The following is a 20939-nucleotide window of genomic DNA, read 5'->3' as shown; positions in this document are numbered from 1 at the left end:
ATCTTAAGTTGTAACTGTATTTTTAAATTGTAACCACATATTGGTACAAAATCACATTATGTTAAAAACATCTCGTCGTATTTATTGAAAATTAAACTCCTCAATGTCTTTAAACGCTCCACACACATCGTAAATTATATGCAAGGCCATGGATTTCTACTGTTCAGTGTTTAGTGAAGGTTTTCATGATGTTTCCTGCAGCGTCGTTTCCCGTCGGCACTTTGACACGTTCACAGTGGATTTCTGTCCAGAAACTCGTTTCTCAGATGTCATTTTGATCATTTTGAACAAGTGGTAATCAGCTTCAGATTTACAAGCTGCAGAGACGTTCAACGTGATCGTACAGAAGAGCTGCTTTATTATGAAAACCCGGGGCTTTTTGCTTCCAGACAACCGACTGACATTTGTACAGATTTGAGTTTTTATTGAAATCACCAAAAAAAACAAAAACATGATTGTGTACAGAGCTGAGCCCGTGGGAAAAACACAAAGCGCTGAAAATCCTCGTATACAATCATATAATTTAAAATCCCCAACAACAAACAGAAGTAGCGGAGAAGCCAGTGAAGCACACGGCCGTCAGTAGGAGTCGAACCCTCAACCCGGCCCTCCGCCCCGGAGCCTCGAACCTCCACCTTTTACAAAGCGAAGCCCAGAATGTGGGAATCCTTCAGGAGGGAAACTGAACTTTGGTTTCAACACTTTTATTCTCACTTCAGGTTGGATGTTTCTTCAAATCATTATTCGTCTGGGCAGGAGGGAGAAGAACTAAGAATCATGAACACAATTGGGACTAAAATAAAAAAAAAAAAGCATCCGTTTCTCTTGTGTCAGAACAAACGAGACGTTTACAAAGAAAAGGAACCAAAAGGTGTAACGGGGAAACGAAGCGTCCAACGTGTGGGCGTGACTGGAGGAACCGCCGGCGTCGAGTTCAGAGGAGGGAGGAGCCTCGCGGCGTGGAGACGGAATAAAACTTCAACAAAATAACAAAAAGCAGTAGTGGAGGGCGAGGGGGAGGGGGAGGGGAGGGGGAGGGGAGACGGCGTTACACCACTCGTCGCACTTCAAAAAATCTCTTCAGGTAGTAAATCTGTCCGAGCGTCATGGCAACCAGAACCAGAGCCTCGAAGAACGACCACAGAACCACCCGGCTGTTTGTGTTGTCGTTAACTGGAGGAGGAGGAAGAGGAGGAGGAGGAGGAAGAGGAGGAGGAGGAAGAGGAAGAAACCAGTCAGTTTTCATATTTACTCCAGTTGGAACCAAAATAAAACAGAGAAATTAATCATGATGCATCTTTTGTTTGTTTTAACACATAAATATCACAAGTTATCTAATCAGCCTCACCTGCTGTGACGCGCATTACCTGTTTTCACCACAAGGTGGTGTGACGAGTCACCTAAACTGTATCTACACACATCAGTTGGATTTTTTTTAGCCCCGCCCCTTTATAGTGACGTAAAAGATTTTCAGGCGTCGGGATCACGTAACTCGCGTCGTTCGATTACATACAAAAGATTGTGATTTTAAACGACGGTTGTGAGTGTCGGGTGTTGCTCTCCGTCTGGACGGGACAGGAGACATGTCCCAGGAGACACGTCCCAGGAGACACTCACTGGCTCGGTGTATCCTCTCCCGGACCTCCATGTACTCCTGCTCGTGCTTCACCGCCGTCATGGCGACCGCCAGCTCGTTGATCATCTCCTCCAGCTTGTTTTGATGAGCTGCAACGGAGAGAGAGCAGCGCTTAGCGGAGCAGCGGCTAGCGGAGCAGCGGCTAGCGGAGCAGCGCTAACACTCCACTGCCACGACGTCTGGACACGAGTCCCCCTCCTCCACTGGGACGGCTTCGTGGTCCACCGTGTCCTTCGAGGGAACCGACGCAGCTCAAACTGGAACCTCCGGACTCGTTTCCACGACAACGTTTCAAGTGAAAACTCGTTTTTTTTTTATCGTTCCGCTTCAGAAAAGCTTCACCTCGACACGGCGGCGTTTTGAAAACTGTTTGTTTCCACGGCAACGGTAGGAAGGCTGAGAAACTCTACAGGAGGGGTCTCCAGCGAGTCGTCGTGGAAACAAGCGTCCGACACGCCGCTGCGGTGCAGGTTGTCACTGGAAACGGTCCTGCTGCTCGCCATGCTGCTGCTCGCCATGCTCTGAAGCTTCGCTCCGGCCGGCGCCACCGCCTCAACGCTACGTGGAACCACCTCCACTGGGGGGGGGGGAGAACACCCGTCCTGGGGGGTCCTGGGGGGCCGGCGTCCTGCAAGTTTAGCTCCTCCCAGTTTCAACACACCTGATTGTAATGAGGGGCTGCTATTGGTCGTTTTCACTACCTTGGCGATGACGTCATCGTTGGCTTCAGCTAGCAGGTGATGATGTCATCGCTGGCTTCAGCTAACGGGCGATGACGTCATCGCTGGCTTCAGCTAACGGGCGATGACGTCATCGCTGGCTTCAGCAAACGGGCGATGACGTCATCGCTGGCTTCAGCTAACGGGCGATGACGTCATCGTTGGCTTCAGCTAACGGGCGATGACGTCATCGTTGGCTTCAGCTAACGGGCGATGACGTCATCGTTGGCTTCAGCTAACGGGCGATGACGTCATCGTTAGCTTCAGGTGCTGAAGCAGAGAGACTAAAACCTGCAGGACACCGTCCCCCCAGGACCGGGGCGGGACACCGTCCCCCCAGGACCGGGGCGGGACACCGTCCCCCCAGGACCGGGGCGGGACACCGTCCCCCCAGGACCGGGGCGGGACACCGTCCCCAGACGTTTTGGAATCACTTCATATTCAGTTCAAACGTTGTTTTAAAAGAAGCAGCAGTGGACGTGAGGAGCTGGATGCAGCACATGCAGTCTGTCCTCAGGGACTCGTCTCGTCACAAACCAAACATTCACAGACGTCTCGTCCTGAAACTCCATTATTAGTCCAAACTGATCAAAAACAACCAAAACAACACGGGTTAGAGAAACGGCAGTGCAACTCAAAGTCAAAGCTCCGCCCACGTCTCCTGGACGAATGTTGGCAGGCTGCGTTGCTTCAGGACGGCGGAGGGACTTCTGTCTGTCCACGTTCTCCTGCAGCTAAACTGTTGGTTTGGTCTTTAAGGGCTGAACCTGAAGGTAGTGGGAGGAGCTCCCCCTGGTGGCTGCAGTGGGTATTACCACCACGGTGTCCCTCCAGAGAACACAATGGTGTCCCTCCGGAGGACACAATGGTGTCCCTCCGGAGGACACTGGGTCCTGAACAGAGACAGAACGTCTCTCTGGGGAACCACAGAAACACACAATGCCAACATTTTCCCAGCAGACTGAGCGCCGCCCTGAACCCTACCATCCCAGCTGTCGCCACCTAGAGGCCGGAGGACAGTCCAACACCGGGACGGACGGAGACAAAGGAAGGAATAATTAATGACGTAGTGAGGAGAGAGAGAGACAGACAGAGACAGGCAGCTGGTCCTACCCTCCGTCTCCATGTCCTGTCCTTTGGGCGCCTCCCCGATGTCGATGGTGAACATGACGATCTTGGGCGTCATGGTGGACATCTTGTTGCTGAAGCAGAACTTGTAGGTTCCGTCCATGTGAGCCGCCACCGAGTATTTCCCGCTGGACTCGCGGTCCCCCTTGTAGATCTGCTTCCCGTCCGGCCCGGTGATCTGCAGGGCGGACAGGCAGACGTGAGCCCGGCGCCCCCCGGTGGCCACGTGGGCCGACGCAGGACCGGGTCCCGGAGGCCCCCCTGGTCTCCATGGCGACGCCGCCTCACGTCTTTGAACCGACGTGACGAGCGCCGCCGGTGATGTCATCGGGGAAACGCCTCGCCAGACGCCATTCTTTATTTTTCACTTCCGTCAACGTTCAGATCGTCACGGCAACAAACTACAACCTCAGTCCACTTCCACACAAACTGTTTCAACGACGCTTTGGAAGGTAAAACCACGTCGTTCTGGTTATTTTGACTTTCATTGAGAAATTTGGATCATTAAAGAAACTCCAAGTGTTTTTATGTGAAAAGTGTTTTTGGTCCCAGGGGTACCACTTCATTGAACTTAACTCACAAACAATTGCACGAAATCTTAAACTTCTTTAGTCTTTAAATTCCTTATTTGTCCCGATATTGACAAGTTTGTGTCCTCCTGTGTCCAGTTGTCCTATTTGGTGGACTCCTAAAGTTTGTCTCACGTCCCCAACTAGTGATTCTGTCTCAGTACAGGTTAGTAAAGGTATTAATTAACCATCCTAACTAGTGATTCTGTCTCAGTACAGGTTAGTAAAGGTATTAATTAACTATCCTAACTAGTGATTCTCAGTACTGTGGGTCAGTCTGGTTAGTTAAAGTATTTATTAATCATCTGAAATGGATTTAAAAGTCAAAACTTTTAAACTTTTCTGTTCTTAAACCAGAAACCTGAACATTGTTGTTTAACTGGAGGAGCGTCTCCACACTGCCGCCATACTGCCGCCATACTACTGCCCTACTGCTCCACCTCTCCTCTGTACCGACGAGTTCCACTGCATTTATTCCTGCCACTTGTTAATTGACGGTGTTTAAGGTGTTTAGTTGTTTGACAGCCGCCCCTTGTTTCACTCAGAACCTCAGATTCCTGGAAGACCTGATCTGACCCTGAACGTCTCTTCCTAAAGAGACCTGACCCCGAACGTCTCTTCCTAAAGAGACCCGACCCCGAACGTCTCTTCCTAAAGACCTGACCCTGAACGTCTTTTCCTAAAGACCTGACCCTGAACGTCTTTTCATAAAGACCTGACCCCGAACGTCTCTTCCTAAAGAGACCTGACCCCGAACGTCTTTTCCTAAAGACCTGACCCTGAATGTCTTTTCCTAAAGACCTGACCCTGAACGTCTTTTCCTAAAGACCTGACCCTGAACGTCTTTTCATAAAGACCTGACCCCGAACGTCTCTTCCTAAAGAGACCTGACCCCGAACGTCTCTTCCTAAAGAGACCTGACCCCGAACGTCTCTTCCTAAAGAGACCTGACCCCGAACGTCTCTTCCTAAAGAGACCTGACCCCGAACGTCTTTTCCTAAAGAGACCTGACCCCGAACGTCTTTTCCTAAAGAGACCTGACCCTGAACGTCTCTTCCTAAAGAGACCTGACCCCGAACGTCTTTTCCTAAAGAGACCTGACCCCGAACGTCTCTTCCTAAAGAGACCTGACCCCGAACGTCTCTTCCTAAAGAGACCTGACCCCGAACGTCTTTTCCTAAAGAGACCTGACCCCGAACGTCTCTTCCTAAAGAGACCTGACCCCGAACGTCTTTTCCTAAAGAGACCTGACCCCGAACGTCTCTTCCTAAAGAGACCTGACCCCGAACGTCTCTTCCTAAAGAGACCTGACCCCGAACGTCTCTTCCTAAAGAGACCTGACCCTGAACGTCTCTTCCTAAAGAGACCTGACCCTGAACGTCTCTTCCTAAAGAGACCTGACCCTGAACGTCTCTTTAGGAAAAGGTTTCTTGAAACTTTTTCAAAACACTGAAAATAATTAATTGACAAAAGATGAAATTTGACCATTTTCTCTGCTAAACTTTGTGACATGTCTGAAGCACGCATACAGATATATATATATATATATATATCTCAAGTAAATCAATGTACCTCCTGGAACGGTGTTGACGTGATCAGACTGAAGTTTAAACTTCAAGTAAAACAGCATCTGAGTGACTGAAGTACCCACTTTGTCTTATTGTTGGTAATTATGACTTCCAGCTTTAATGATGTACATTTTCACCATCATCTTGATTTCCAGTTACACACAGCAAAGAAAAACTTTGCTAATCGTTTCAATTCTTTGCTACGACGTCACTTCACTGATGAACACGTTTTTAAACGAGGAAGTGTGTTTATTCTTTATTCTACGCTAAATTGGCCGATAAAAGTGGTAAAGGACTGAAAGAGTTCTTGACTCAGTGCTGCCACCTAATGCACAATAATGTCGCTGCAGGGTTTTGCACCTTGGACCTTTCCAGGTGACCAAAACCTTCCAGGACCTGGAATAAGTGCAGCTCTGCTCCGTCCACTCGCTTCAGGTTCTACTCCGTCACTTTCAGTTCAAAACTTTCACTGTGCCGTTTTGTCTCCGTTCAGTTTAACATGTTTATGCTTTGAATTCATGAGTGGATCTAATTTGTCACTTATTGTTGGCAGAGAGAAACTTGAAACCAATTATAACTGGAACAAGAGAACACTGCGTAGTTTCACCTCATCAGTTTCCTTTAGTCTTTTTGATTTAGCCTCACTTTTTTGTGTGTTTTGAAATGTTAATTATGGTCAAATTTTGTTAGATAAAAGCAAACAAGCCAATATACGAATAACATATCTAAAGTGTAAAATACAATTACATGTATGGATTAAATCTGTTGTATCGATTCATTCTAATAATAATAATACGATTACAATATAAATGTGAGATTACAGAAACATATGGCAGCAGCAGGGAGTCAGAGCCGCTTCATTTTTTACAAATATAAGCAAATCAAAACACCCAATAAGACTTTGCAAAGCTGAAGTTGAGCTAAACCAAACCAAAAGTGCTATAAGAGCTGTAAATGTTTAATTTAGTTCATTAGCAGCTCCAGCACTTCCTGATTCATCATCCATGCGGAGCTGCTCCACATATCTTTCACCAAACGGGACAGAATCACACCTACATCCCGTTTCTCTGTCGTAGTTTGAACGTAATGCACCAAAAAACGAGATAATCCATTTAAAACTTGAATGAATTGCCGTTTAGTTTAAAGCTGACGTTGAGCAGCCTCAGCTAACGGCTAAAGGCTAGCAGCTAACTAGCCTTTTCACGTTACGCAGACGGAGCGAGCAGCTAATGTTAGCCGCTGTTAGCTCCGTCTGCGGAACGTAAGACGACCACCGGTGTTCCGGATTAAATGGTTTCCGTGTTGACTGGTGAGCGACCTCCTTTACCGCCCGTCACGTACTGCGAGTGGCAGCAGATGTTAGAATGAGACGCACAAAATGCACGACACGTCGAAACCTTATTATAAATGTGGTTAAACGGTATTTGCCAGGGCAGCTACGGATTTCTAACATCGGTTGTTTCTCGCCCCAACAGCGGGCGCTAAAGGAGATCGGTCACCAGTTAACAGGGGACCCACTTGGTACAAAACACCGGCTGCCGGCTAACGTCAGCGGAGGCCCGCAGCAGGTGCCGTCTCCTCCGCCGTGAACGAATAACTCTTTACGATCCTCTCGGGGACGTTTTACCTCCACGTCGATGTCCAGGAAGCCTCCCTCCGCCACCTCGAACATGAGGCCCATCTTGGTGCCGGAGTTGACCCGCTCGTAGAAGCACTCCTCTGCATGGGCGTCTATGCTAACGAAGTAGCCGGACGCGGTGGCGGACAGGACGGCCAGCAGGACGACCAGCTCCGACGCGGTGAACATGTTTACGGGGGGGTGGGGGGGGGCGATCCACGGACACTCGGACGGGGTGCTCTGCCTCGGTGGGTCGCGGAAGGAGGTGAGGTTTGTGGCTGGAGTGAAGCCGGAGAAGGAGCCGCACCGACCTCGGTTGCTCCAACTGCTGTGGGACTGCCACGTACGGGCTTCAGGTACGGCGAGCGGCGAGGGACAAACTGAGGGCGACGCGACGCGAAGCGACCGAGAGTAGCTGCATTTTATCATCCAGAGAAAAATAGCTTCATGTTGCGGAAGTGTATTGCATTCTAATACTTTTTTTTAAATTGACTCCGTTTTTCTGAATTGCTGAGATCATTAGCTCATAGTTAGGAGTATTTTTTTTTCTGAATTAAGATAATGGTTTTCTGAGAAAAGATAATCAGTTGATTTTGTACATTAATAGGACAGTAGTGCCTCTCGTTCCAAACAGAAGCTTCGCGAGGCCATTATAGGAAACGGGCATCATTGTATGAGGACTGTTATATCTGTGCAGTTCCTGCAGAAACACTGCGATGTCCAATCGATCCGAACCTTGTTTATGTCTGAACAGCAGCACAAACACAACTGGATTCAACTGAAGAGTCGAAGTGTGCCTGTTTCCTGCAACAGACTTGCAGAGCTTCTGCTTGAGATATTAGGTACTATTGTAGGATTAATTTACAAAAACAGAGTCGATATTTTTTCTGAAAACTTTTCTGAAAAGTTTTAAAACTTGAATTGAAGAGTGACGTAATACTAAAAAATGTAAACATAAAAGCCTAAAGTAGAAAATAAAGAAAAGACAAAGAAAAGGTTGGAAAAGACATTAGAGGAAGAAAAAAACTTAAGAAAGGAGGAAGCAAGAAATAACAAATATATAAAGAAAATACAATTATATACGAGTCATCAGGAAAATATCTGTTTTAAAATCAGCCTTTCATCGCTGAGCGTCGCAGCGAAGCGGGTCACAGAACTTTCCGCGGACGTTCGGCGAACTTCGGCTCCGCTCGGCGGATCGTAGAACGCGCCTCTACTGAGCATGCGCGGAGTGAAAGTGATCGGACTCTTTAATTTGTGTCACGCTGTTTGCCGGACGGTCCGAGGCTCCGTGGCTTCATTAACGCGGGGCGACGCGGCGGAGCTAATCGGCCGCCCGCGGTGAGCAAATCCGCGCTCCTTGTGTTTCGTCGCATGTTCGGTGACGGCGGCGAAACCGACTCGGTGCGAAGTCTCCGGGGCCGAGGCCTAGGGACTCCCAGTTTCTCCCCCCCCCCCCCCACCCCCCCACCCCCACTTTAGTAACGGACGCTGCCGTTTAAAGCCGCCGTCGATGCTCCACTAGGCTCCGGCGCCCGTTTGGACCGGGTTCGAGCCGATGAGGCGCTTCGGGCTGTGAGCGGAGCGGAAACGGTCTGGACGCGTTAGCTCGCTGTGGCTAACAGCTAGCTGCCAGCGAGGAAGTGAGCAGCGAAGGAAAAATGACATCTCGGAGGTAAGGAGGAGGGGAGCCGCCGGGAAACGCGTCCGCCAGGAGCGCTGGCGGGGCCGGGGAGCTCCTCCCGGACCCGGGACAACTTTACCCGGACGCCGCGGGGTTTTCTGGGCGCGGGCTCGTCCGTTAGCCGAGCTGCGGTCGCGGGGAGCGGCGAGCCGGTAACTTTCAGCCCGCTGGGCACAAGTTCGCCGAACCAGACGAAAACACTCATTTAACACCCTCGAGCCCACTTTTCTCTGGGATTTACAACTGAAACCGTCTTTTCTCCCGTCCAGACCGAGTCCGTCTGCTTTAATAGGAACAATCAGTGGGTTTGTTTTGCTATCAGCTGCTGGGCAAAGTGTGCAAATCAACATCATCCAAACGTTTAATAATCCCATTCATCCTTAATTTACTACAGCGACAACACAGATACCAGATTACATTTTTACGAGGATCCATCAACTAAATTTCAACCGTGAAATCCCTTCTATACAGTTCCTGAGCAGAAAAAACTCCTAAACCTGTTGTTGATTACTCCAGTTAATTGTGCTTATTTACATCCGTCAATATATGTGGAGACTTTATTGACATCAAACTGCATTTGACAACATTTCACAAGACAGAAGTTGTTTGTCTGCTTGGTCCAGAAAGAGGGAGAACACGTTTGTCAAAGCATAAAAGAAACTTAAGTATGTCGTGTTTTTGTTTGTATATTAGTAAAATGACGTGGGCCTGGGGGACCTGGTGCTGCGGGACCTGGTGCTGCGGGACCTGGTGCTGCGGGGCCTGGTGCTGCGGGGCCTGGTGCTGCAGGGCCTGGTGTATCCAGGCTGCAGGACCTGGTGACCCCCAGGCTGCAGGACCTGGTACTGCAGGACCTGGTGCTGTAGGACCTAGTGACCCCCAGGCTGTAGGACCTGGTGGCCCCCAGGCTGCGGGGCCTGGTGGCCCCCAGGCTGCGGGGCCTGGTGGCCCCCAGGCTGCTGGGCCTAGTGGCTCCAGGCTGCGGGGCCTGGTGGCCCCCAGGCTGCGGGGCCTGGTGACCCCCAGGCTGCTGGGCCTAGTGGCTCCAGGCTGCGGGGCCTGGTGGCCCCCAGGCTGTGGGGCCTGGTGACCCCCAGGCTGCTGGGCCTAGTGGCTCCAGGCTGCGGGGCCTGGTGGCCCCCAGGCTGTGGGGCCTGGTGACCCCCAGGCTGCAGGACCTGGTGCTGCAGGACCTGGTGACCCCCAGGCTGCAGGGCCTGGTGGCTCCAGGCTGTAGGACCTGGTGCTGCAGGACCTGGTGCTGCAGGGCCTGGTGACCCCCAGGCTGTAGGACCTGGTGACCCCCAGGCTGCGGGACCTGGATCAGGAGTTTGCAGCTTTGATTCCCACAGCCTGACCTTTGACCCCTGTGGGTCTCTGGAGCACAGTGACGTGACTCCATCACGTTGAACACATGAGATTGTGACGTCACCACTGAACCTGGAAGACGGAGGAACATCATCATGACCTTCTCACCGTTCTTAAATCACAGTTCTCATGTCTCACCGCCTGCCTCCGGTCTGAGGAGCTCCTGTTGGTGTGCTATGATTTATTTATTCATATATATATATAACAAGTAGGGCCTGATTTCCAGTGAAAACACAAAACCTCCCCGGCCTTAATAGATAGTTCTTCTGCAGGTTTGTGAGTAAATGTACAACAACAAACTGACTGTCCTTTGGCCCCGTTGCCACGACAACCAATACGAGTGTCTCTGCAGAGTTCCTTCACGTTGGGCGACGCCAGAGTTCTGCTCCCTCCGTCAGGTCGCTGGTTCCTCCGTCAGGTCGCTGGTTCCTCCATCAGGTCGCTGGTTCCTCCGTCAGGTCGCTGGTTCCTCCAGAGCGTCTCTCCCTCTTCCTGCTCCTCCACTAGTGAACAAACACGACTTTGACTCCTCGTATTATTATCCATATCAGTAGTTTAGAGATGAGACTCCCTGATCGCGTCTGATGTGTTCTAGATTTGCAAATATAAGATAAGATTAGATAAGATGAGCCTTTATTTTCATCTCGAAGAGGAGAAACGTACTTGTTCCATTCTGCTCTTAAGGACTCTTGAGGAGGAAAGACAAGAAACGTGCAAAGAATAGAGGAATCTGATATACAATGACTATCAAGAACTCTAAGGGCCAAAAGTATTTACAGTAGAAGTAACAATAAGTCAAATAAAATAGGACTAAAATAAAAAAAGATAAAAATCACAGACTATAATAAAGTTTAATAAGTTCTAAGGGGAGCAAAATATACAGTAAGATGAAATACAAGGAAATTAAACTATGATGGGGGGGGGGTGTAGAATAAAGTACAATAAACATACTATAGTAAAAAATACTACCAGAGTTGCCCACAGTGACGTCATCGTGATTTCATTATTGCTCAAAATAATCCTGGTTCTGATTTTTTCCCATGATGCAGCAGACGTCTGTGGTTTTATCACACGCTAAAGCAGCAGCGCCCCCCCGTGGCCTGCTCTCTCACTACACCGTCGTTCAGTGTGCGCGCTGCTTTTGTACTTTAACGGATCGGGTGGTGTAATGAGGCTTCATTCTCCTCCGTCACGTCCGGCCCATTGTTTACAACCCAGCTGTACCTCCGTCCGCACCACACAAAACTGTCTTTGCTTTTTCTCCCGGTTGTTGTTGAAAAGTTTCACGTCCACACGGGAAACACCTGCGTCAGCAAAACTCCTCAGAACGCTGTAAACACCCGCCAGGCCTGGAGGTGGCGCCGTGACGGAGAAGAGGAGGAGCATGAATACATGTAGAGATGGAGAAATCCAGCATGAGGCCTTATTGGTGGCTGGAGCTGGAGGGGCGGGGCTATGACATCACTCTGGAACACCGGTCGTCATGTGGGTGTGGCCAATGGCGAGCCTTCTCATTGGCCGGATTTGGACTCTGCTTAGTTCAAAGCTTGTTTTGTTTTTAAGGCACTTGGGGCTGCAAGATTCTGGGCAAAATCCTAATGCTGATTATTTTGGGCGATATTGAAATCAGGATTATGTCTTTGAACGTGGAACAGCAGTTATTGAACATGTTAAATTTATATCTTGTAATGTAGTAGTTACTAATAAACTCAATCTTTTCAAAACAACACATAGATAAAGTACAACAAGAGACAGATATACTTTAACATAAATACCTTAATGAAATGTCGAGTTCCTTGCTGAAGCTCCGCCTCCCGTCCATCGTCTCGACAACATCGTCCTTTTTGCTCCTGCAGACGAGTTCTGAGCTCGTCTGGAGCCTAAATCCTCATCATCATCATCATCATCCTCATCATCAGCTGCAGCTCTGACAGAAATCCCTTCAGGCTGTTCTCTTTCAAACTTCTCATAGTTGCTGCCAGCAAAGTCCGACTTTTCCTAAAACGTGATCTGTCAATTTGCTGATGGACTCATGGTCGTTTCCATCCTCTCCTCCTCCCTCTCTTCCCCCTCTTCCCCTCCTCCTCCTCCTCCTCTCTCTCAGGTGGTTTCATCCCAACATCACTGGTGTGGAGGCAGAGAACCTGCTGCTGACTCGGGGGGTTGACGGGAGCTTCCTGGCTCGGCCCAGTAAGAGTAACCCTGGAGACTTCACCCTGTCAGTCCGGTAGGAGAACCCTCTCTTACTCTCTCTCTCTCTCACTCACTCACTCACTCACTCACTCACAACCTAAAAAGCAGCAGAAACATGTCTCCCTGGTCTCCTGGTCTCCAGTAAACATAAACAGTCGGTGACGCAGGAAAGAACTCCGATGTTGGTATTGATCCACTATTGTGATCAGGACTGAAGACAAACTAGTCTGGACGACTTCAGGCGACTTCAGGTGAACTTAGGCGACTTTGGACGACTTTGGACGACTTTGGACGACTTTGGACGACTTTGGACGACTTTGGACGACTTTGGACGACTTTGGACGACTTTGGACGACTTTGGGCGACTTTGGGCGACTTTGGGCGACTTTGGGCGACTTCGGGCGACTTCGGGCGACTTCGGGCGGCTTCGGGCAACTTCGGGCGACTTTGGGCGACTTCGGGCGACTTCGGGCGACTTTGGACGACTTTGGACGACTTCGGGCGACTTCGGACGGCTTCGGACGGCTTTGGGCGACTTTGGGCGACTTTAGGCGACTTCGGACGGCTTTGGACGACTTTAGGCGACTTCAGGCGACTTTAGGCGACTTTAGACGTCCTCTGGATGTCAGAAAATAAGTCGTCTCTTCCTCGGTCCTGCTCTCTGGTCCCTCAGGGCAGCGTTCAGTCGTCTTCTTCTCCCTGGTGTCTGAGTCTCTGTCCCCCTCTGTCCTCCTCCGTCCCCCTCCGTCCCCCTCCGTCCCCCTCTGTCCTCCTCCGTCCTCCTCCGTCCCCCTCCGTCCCCCTCCGTCCCCCTCCGTCCCCCTCTGTCCTCCTCCGTCCTCCTCTGTCTCCCTCCGTCCTCCTCTGTCTCCCTCCGTCCTCCTCTGTCCTCCTATGTCCCCCTCTGTCCTCCTCCGTCCTCCTCTGTCTCCCTCCGTCCTCCTCTGTCTCCCTCCGTCCTCCTCTGTCTCCCTCCGTCCTCCTCCGTCCTCCTCTGTCTCCCTCCGTCCTCCTCTGTCCCCCTCTGTCCCCCTCTGTCCTCCTATGTCCCCCTCTGTCCTCCTATGTCCCCCTCCTATGTCCCCCTCTGTCCCCCTCCGTCCCCCTCTGTCCCCCTCCGTCCAACCGATCGACCGACCGTCCAACCGATCGACTGACCCGCCGTCCAACCCGTCCGTATCGACGTCCCTTGGCAACGGATGGAGTCTCTGCCTCCCCCCCTCCCTCCCTCCCTCCCCCCTCCCTCCCTCCCTCCCTCCCTCCCTCCCCCCCTCCCCCCCTCCCTCCGTCCCTCCCTCCCTCCCTCCCAGCGCCGAGCTTCAGAACAACCGTCACTTCTCCTTTTTCTGTTTTCTGAGATCCCGACGGTCACAAACGATGACTCAGCAGCTTCAGATCCACTTTTACGGCTCCAGTTCTTTCATGTTCCTCTCCGGCGTTCTGACACTTGTAGTGTAGAAACACGTGGAATTCCAGGTTTGTTCCACTTCCACTGTGTTTTTCACACTTTAAGTGTTTTTTTCCTGCGAAGTAGAAGAAGAAGTTTAATTGACGCTGCTGATCCGTTAAGGTTGAACTGCAGTACAGTCGTTCTGATCCTGTGTGAGGATCTGCTGACTCATCAAAGTAGAGGGGAACCTCCATCACCTCCATCACCTCCATCACCTACATCCTCTCCATCCCCTCCATCCCCTCCATCCCCTCCATCCCCTCCACCCCCTCCACCCTCTCCATCCCCTCCACCCGCTCCATCCCCTCCATCCCCTCCACCCTCTCCATCCTCTCCACCCTCTCCATCCCCTCCACCCTCTCCATCCCCTCCACCCTCTCCACCCTCTCCACCCCCTCCATCCCCTCCATCCCCTCCATCCCCTCCATCCCCTCCATCCTCTCCATCCCCTCCACCCTCTCCATCCCCTCCATCCTCTCCATCCCCCCATACCCTCCACCTTCTCATCACCTCCACCCTCTCCATCCCCTCCATCCTCTCCACCATCTCCATCCCCTCCACCCTCTCCATCACCTCCACCCTCTCCATCCCCCCTATCCCCTCCACCTTCTCATCACCTCCATCCCCTCCATCCCCTCCATCCTCTCTATCCCCTCCACCTTCTCATCACCTCCATCCCCTCCATCCCCTCCATCCTCTCTATCCCCTCCACCTCCTCACCATCCTCTCCACCCCCTCCATCCCCTCCACCTCCTCCATCCCCTCCACCTCCTCACCATCCTCTCCACCCCCTCCATCCCCTCCACCTCCTCCATCCTCTCCACCCCCTCCACCCTCTCCACCCTTTCCACCCTCTCCACCCTTTCCACCCTCTCCACCCCCTCCATCCCCTCCATCCCCTCATCCCCTCCATCCCCTCCATCCCCTCATCCCCTCCATCCCCTCCATCCCCTCCATCCCCTCCATCCCCTCCACCTCCTCCATCCCCTCATCCCCTCCACCTCCTCCATCCCCTCATCCCCTCCATCCCCTCATCCCCTCCATCCCCTCCACCTCCTCCATCCCCTCATCCCCTCCACCTCCTCCATCCCCTCATCCCCTCATCCCCTCACCCTCTCCACCATCTCCATCCCCTCCACCTTCTCATCACCTCCACCATCTCCATCCCCTCCATCCTCTCCATCACCTCCATCCTCTCCATCACCTCCATCCCCCCAATCCCCTCCACCTTCTCATCCCCTCCATCCCCTCCATCCTCTCCATCCCCTCCCTCCTCTCCACCCCCCCCCCCCTCCTTTGCTGATGTCCTCTGCTTGTCCAGGCGTAATGGCGCCGTCACCCACATCAAGATCCAGAACACGGGGGACTACTACGACCTGTACGGCGGGGAGAAGTTCGCCACGCTGGCGGAGCTGGTGCAGTACTACATGGAGCACCACGGGCAGCTGAAGGAGAAGAACGGCGACGTCATCGAGCTCAAGTACCCCCTCAACTGTGCGGACCCCACCTCGGAGAGGTGGGCGGGCGGAGAGAAGACGCCCCGTCTCCCGCGGTACCGGGGAGACGGGGTGTCTTGACGGGGGGTCTCGCCCTTCCCCAGGTGGTTCCACGGTCACCTGTCGGGACGGGAGGCGGAGAAGCTGCTGACGGAGAAGGGCAAGAACGGCAGCTTCCTGGTGCGGGAGAGCCAGAGCCACCCGGGGGACTTCGTCCTGTCCGTCCGCACCGGGGACGACAAGACGGACAGCAGCGACTGCAAGCCCAAGGTCACGCACGTCATGATCCGCTGCCAGGTGAGGGGGCGGAGACTGGTCGTCATGGAAACCACCAGCCGTCTTTTCTCTTCAGGTTTGCTGCAGCCTCGTCCGTCCGTCTGCGTCTGAGACAGAAAGTTAAGTTCTCCCTCGTTTGAAGTGTCAGTTCCCTTCATGCACCACTAGAGGGAGCCACAGGTGGAGGCTGAAGGGAGATCAGGGAGCCACAGGTGGAGGCTGGAGGGAGATTAATACTGTAGTCCAGTGTTTTTCAACCTTTTTGAGCCGAGACACACTTTTTTCTTAGGAAAACTCTGGAGTCACACCTCCATGTTAAACTCTGCAGCCTCTATTAACAATATAAAGTCTTTCTCATCAAAGTTTTATCAACAGGAATCCAGTAAATCCAGAAACAAGGACTTTTTTTTAATAGTGCCTCCGTCAGTGTGAAACCTGGACCTGATGGATGAAGAGCTGAGATCCTGGTTTTCAAAAACTTCTCCATCACTGTCACTGACACAGTACTTTGATACAAGATGGTAGCAGGAGGTGGAGATGAACCACACTGACGTCTGTCACTTTACATTTCACCGGCAAAGTTCTGTGCTGCCCTCTAGTGGCGAAGAGTATTTATACAGGATTACTCTGCAACACACTGTCGCTGTGAGATCAAAGGTTTTTTTAGAACAAAATGTGAAATGTGATAATTTCCCACGACTCAGCTGACGAGATCTCTGGAACACCATGGTTGAAAAACTCTGGTGTAGAAAGTGATGTGATAAAAGAGGATCTCCATGAAGAGCTCTCCCCCCCCCCTCCCCCCCCCCCCCCTCAGCACGACCTGAAGTACGACGTGGGCGGAGGAGAGAAGTTCGACTCCCTCACAGACCTGGTGGAGCACTACAAGAAGAACCCCATGGTGGAGACTCTGGGCACCGTGCTGCAGCTCAAACAGGTCCGTGGTCGCTGCCTCACCCTGCCCCCACCCTGCACCCCCACCCTGCACCCCCACCCGGCCCCCCCACCCCGCTCACTGCCGGTGTCCTCCACAGCCTCTCAACACGACCCGGATCAACGCGGCGGAGATCGAGAGTCGAGTGCGGGAGCTGAGCAAGCTGGCCGAGGCCACAGACAAGGTCAAGCAAGGCTTCTGGGAGGAGTTCGAGGTGAGGCCTGCTTCCCTACGCCTGGTTTAGAGGAGCCGACGGAGAAAGACGAGGTCCACGCCCACAAGTTGGTGTTTGGATGAGAAGGCGGTGGTTCCGTGGAGGACTGGAGGAACCAGGAGCTGCACAGTAACGTGTGTGTTGTTGTTGTTGTTGTGTGTCTCCAGACCCTCCAGCAGCAGGAGTGTAAGCTGCTGTACAGCCGCAAGGAAGGCCAGCGGGCGGAGAACAAGAACAAGAACCGCTACAAGAACATCCTGCCCTGTGAGGACTCGCCCTGCAGCGCTGCTGCTGCTTCTGCTTCCTGGAGCTCACCCTCTCTCTCTGTGTGTGTGTGTGTGTGTGTGTGTGTGTGTGTGTGTGTGTGTGCGTGTCTCTCTGTGTGTGTGTGTGTGCAGTTGACCACACGCGTGTGGTTCTGAACGACGGAGACCCAAACGAGCCGGGCTCCGACTACATCAATGCCAATATCATCATGGTAATGTCCACCGTCATGGTAAACACACACTCTGCACACACTCTACACACGCACTCTACACACGCACTCTACACACGCACTCTACACACGCACTCTACACACGCACTCTACACACGCTCTCTACACACGCACTCTACACACGCACTCTACACACGCACTCTACACACGCACTCTCTACACACGCTCTCTACACACGCTCTCTACACACGCACTCTACACACGCTCTCTACACACGCACTCTACACACGCGCTCTACACACGCGCTCTACACACGCACTCTACACACGCTCTCTACACACGCACTCTACACACGCGCTCTACACACGCACTCTACACACGCGCTCTACACACGCACTCTACACACGCGCTCTACACACGCGCTCTACACACGCACTCTACACACGCACTCTACACACGCACTCTCTACACACGCTCTCTACACACGCACTCTACACACGCACTCTACACACGCTCTCTACACACGCACTCTACACACGCACTCTACACACGCACTCTACACACGCACTCTACACACGCTCTCTACACACGCACTCTACACACGCGCTCTACACACGCGCTCTACACACGCACTCTACACACGCTCTCTACACACGCACTCTACACACGCGCTCTACACACGCACTCTACACACGCGCTCTACACACGCACTCTACACACGCGCTCTACACACGCGCTCTACACACGCACTCTACACACGCACTCTACACACGCACTCTCTACACACGCTCTCTACACACGCACTCTACACACGCACTCTACACACGCACTCTACACACGCGTTCTACACACGCACTCTACACACGCGTTCTACACACGCGTTCTACACACGCACTCTACACACGCGCTCTACACACGCACTCTACACACGCGCTCTACACACGCGCTCTACACACGCGCTCTACACACGCACTCTACACACGCTCTCTACACACGCACTCTACACACGCACTCTACACACGCGTTCTACACACGCACTCTACACACGCGTTCTACACACGCGTTCTACACACGCACTCTACACACGCACTCTACACACGCGCTCTACACACGCGCTCTACACACGCACTCTACACACGCGCTCTACACACGCGCTCTACACACGCACTCTACACACGCTCTCTACACACGCACTCTACACACGCACTCTACACACGCGTTCTACACACGCACTCTACACACGCGTTCTACACACGCGTTCTACACACGCACTCTACACACGCGCTCTACACACGCACTCTACACACGCGCTCTACACACGCGCTCTACACACGCACTCTACACACGCGCTCTACACACGCGCTCTACACACGCACTCTACACACGCACTCTCTACACACGCACTCTACGCGCTCTCTACACATACACTACACGCACTCTACACGCGCTCTCTACACACGCACTCTACGCGCTCTCTACACGCTCTCTACACGCGCTCTCTACACACGCACTCTACACGCGCTCTCTACACACGCACTCTACACATACACTCTACACGCACTCTACACATACACTCTACACGCTCTCTACACATACACTCTACACGCTCTCTACACATACACTCTACACGCGCTCTCTACACACGCACTCTCTACACGCTCTCTACACATACACTCTACACGCTCTCTACACATACACTCTACACGCGCTCTCTACACACGCACTCTCTACACGCTCTCTACACGCTCTCTACACATACACTCTACACATACACTCTACACGCTCTCTACACATACACTCTACACGCTCTCTACACGCACTCTACACGCGCTCTCTACACACGCACTCTCTACACGCTCTCTACACGCACTCTACACGCGCTCTCTACACACGCACTCTCTACACGCTCTCTACACATACACTCTACACGCTCTCTACACATACACTCTACACGCGCTCTCTACACGCGCACTCTCTACACGCTCTCTACACATACACTCTACACGCACTCTACACTCTCTACACACACTCTCTACACACACTAGACCAGGGTCTCCAGCTCCGGTCCTGGGGGGTCCTGGGGGGTCCTGGGGGGCCGGCGTCCTGCAGGTTTAGCTCCTCCCAGTTTCAACACACCTGATTGTAATGAGGGGCTGCTATTGGGCGTTTTCACTACCTTGGTGATGACATCATCGTTAGCTTCGGGTAGCAGGTGATGACATCATCGTTTGCTTCAGGTGCTGAAGCAGGGAGACTAAAACCTGCAGGACGCCGTCCCTCCAGGACCGGGGCGGGACACCCCTGATCTGCGCACACACACACACACACACACACACACACACACACATTTAAACACACGTTTTTGTATCGACACAGTAAATTTCAATCCTGATGTTTTTGTATTGTTCAGTTTAAGTTCAGCAACATGTTTCCTTTATACTGGAAGTGTGTGTGTGTGTGTGTGTGTGTGTGTGTGTGTGTGTGTGTGTGTGTGTGTGTGTGTGTGTGTGTGTGTGTGTGTGTGTGTGTGTGTGTGTGTGTGTGTGTGTGTGTGTGTGTGTGTGTGTGTGTGTGTGTGTGTGTGTGTGTGTGTGTGTGTGTGTGTGTGTGTGTGTGTGCAGCCGGAGCTGGACCCTAAGTGCACCAGCACCAAGGTGAAGAAGAGCTACATCGCCACCCAGGGCTGCCTGCAGAACACCATCAGTGACTTCTGGAGGATGGTGTTCCAGGAGAACTCACGGGTCATCGTCATGACGACCAAGGAGGTGGAGCGAGGGAAGGTGAGCGCACACACACACACACACACACCTCGCACGACTGTCATGTTTAAAAGGCTGTGTCACTAAGTGTGTGTGTGTGTGTGTGTGTGTGTGTGCAGAGTAAGTGTGTGAAGTACTGGCCTGACGTGTCGGCGCTGAAGGAATACGGCGCCATGCGGGTTCGTAACGTCCGGGAGACGGCGGCACACGACTACATCCTGAGAGAACTGAAGCTGTCCAAGGTCGGGCAGCAGGTCGGTGGACACACACACACACACACACACACACACACACACACACACACACACACACCTTATTAGAAGTCCTGCAGTAAAATGACTTCACTATGTGAAAGCTGGTTCTGAGTTGGTGATGACGGTGATGGTGATGATGATGGTGATGATGATGGTGATGGTTGATGATGGTGATGGTGCTCCGGTTGCCAGGCCAACACGGAGCGCACGGTGTGGCAGTACCACTTCCGGGCCTGGCCCGACCACGGCGTTCCCACCGACCCGGGCGGCGTCCTGGACTTCTTAGAGGAGGTGAACCTGAAGCAGGAGAGCATCCTGGACGCAGGGCCCATCGCCGTGCACTGCAGGTGACTCTCACACACACACACACACACACACACACACACACACACACACACACACACACACACACACACACACACACACACACACACACACACACACACACACACACACACAGCAGGACTCACTGGTTCTGTGTTTCAGCGCGGGTATCGGCCGGACGGGAACCTTCATCGTGATCGACATCCTCATCGACGTGATCCGGGAGAAGGGTGAGTGACCGTTGTCGTGGCAACGAGGCCTCGGACTGAATTTAAGCAGGAGACATGAGACGCGTCTCCTTCGCCGGGTCTTC

The 20939-nt window shown here is 52.4% G+C and overlaps 2 protein-coding genes across 3 annotated transcripts; one reads left to right on the top strand and one right to left on the bottom strand.

The window, feature by feature from the left end:
* Positions 1-140: 140 nt before the first annotated feature.
* tmed2 (transmembrane p24 trafficking protein 2) lies at positions 141-7589 on the bottom strand. 2 transcript variants are annotated; one of them, XM_080521642.1, is made up of 5 exons: positions 7248-7589; positions 3469-3661; positions 3340-3357; positions 1618-1725; positions 141-1173 (listed from the first exon to the last, which is right to left on the bottom strand). In XM_080521642.1, exons 1-5 carry the CDS (start codon positions 7425-7427, stop codon positions 1049-1051), a joined length of 624 nt encoding a protein of 207 aa, XP_080377768.1. In that variant the 5' UTR covers positions 7428-7589; the 3' UTR covers positions 141-1048. The 2 variants fall into 2 exon arrangements, with proteins under 2 accessions (XP_080377768.1, XP_080377769.1); XM_080521643.1 differs by lacking the exon at positions 3340-3357 and having other exon boundaries at positions 144-1173.
* A 930-nt stretch (positions 7590-8519) lies between these two features.
* On the top strand, positions 8520-20653 carry ptpn11a (protein tyrosine phosphatase non-receptor type 11a; the record flags this gene model as incomplete). Its single annotated transcript, XM_080521640.1, has 11 exons — positions 8520-8913; positions 12395-12517; positions 15255-15449; positions 15534-15726; positions 16523-16642; positions 16740-16853; positions 17021-17117; positions 17252-17349; positions 19911-20069; positions 20168-20302; positions 20495-20653. Exons 1-11 carry the CDS (start codon positions 8900-8902, stop codon positions 20651-20653), a joined length of 1407 nt encoding a protein of 468 aa, XP_080377766.1. The 5' UTR covers positions 8520-8899.
* Positions 20654-20939: the final 286 nt, after the last annotated feature.

Source organism: Blennius ocellaris, assembly GCF_963422515.1.
Source record: "Blennius ocellaris genome assembly, contig: SCAFFOLD_280, whole genome shotgun sequence".
Taxonomy (NCBI): domain Eukaryota; kingdom Metazoa; phylum Chordata; class Actinopteri; order Blenniiformes; family Blenniidae; genus Blennius; species Blennius ocellaris.
Note: the sequence above shows the minus strand (reverse complement) of the source record. Positions and strands in the feature narration are given on the sequence as shown.

Bases quoted from the DNA above. Each gene is read 5' to 3' on its own strand.
- tmed2 (XM_080521642.1), bottom strand. From the start codon at position 7,427: ATGTTCACCGCGTCGGAGCTGGTCGTCCTGCTGGCCGTCCTGTCCGCC. The intron at 3,662-7,247 runs GTAAAACGTCCC...TCCGCCCTGCAG, and splicing joins TCCTGGACATCGACGTGGAG to ATCACCGGGCCGGACGGGAA. The intron at 1,174-1,617 runs GTGAGTGTCTCC...CTCCTCCTCCAG, and splicing joins GGAGAGGATACACCGAGCCA to TTAACGACAACACAAACAGC.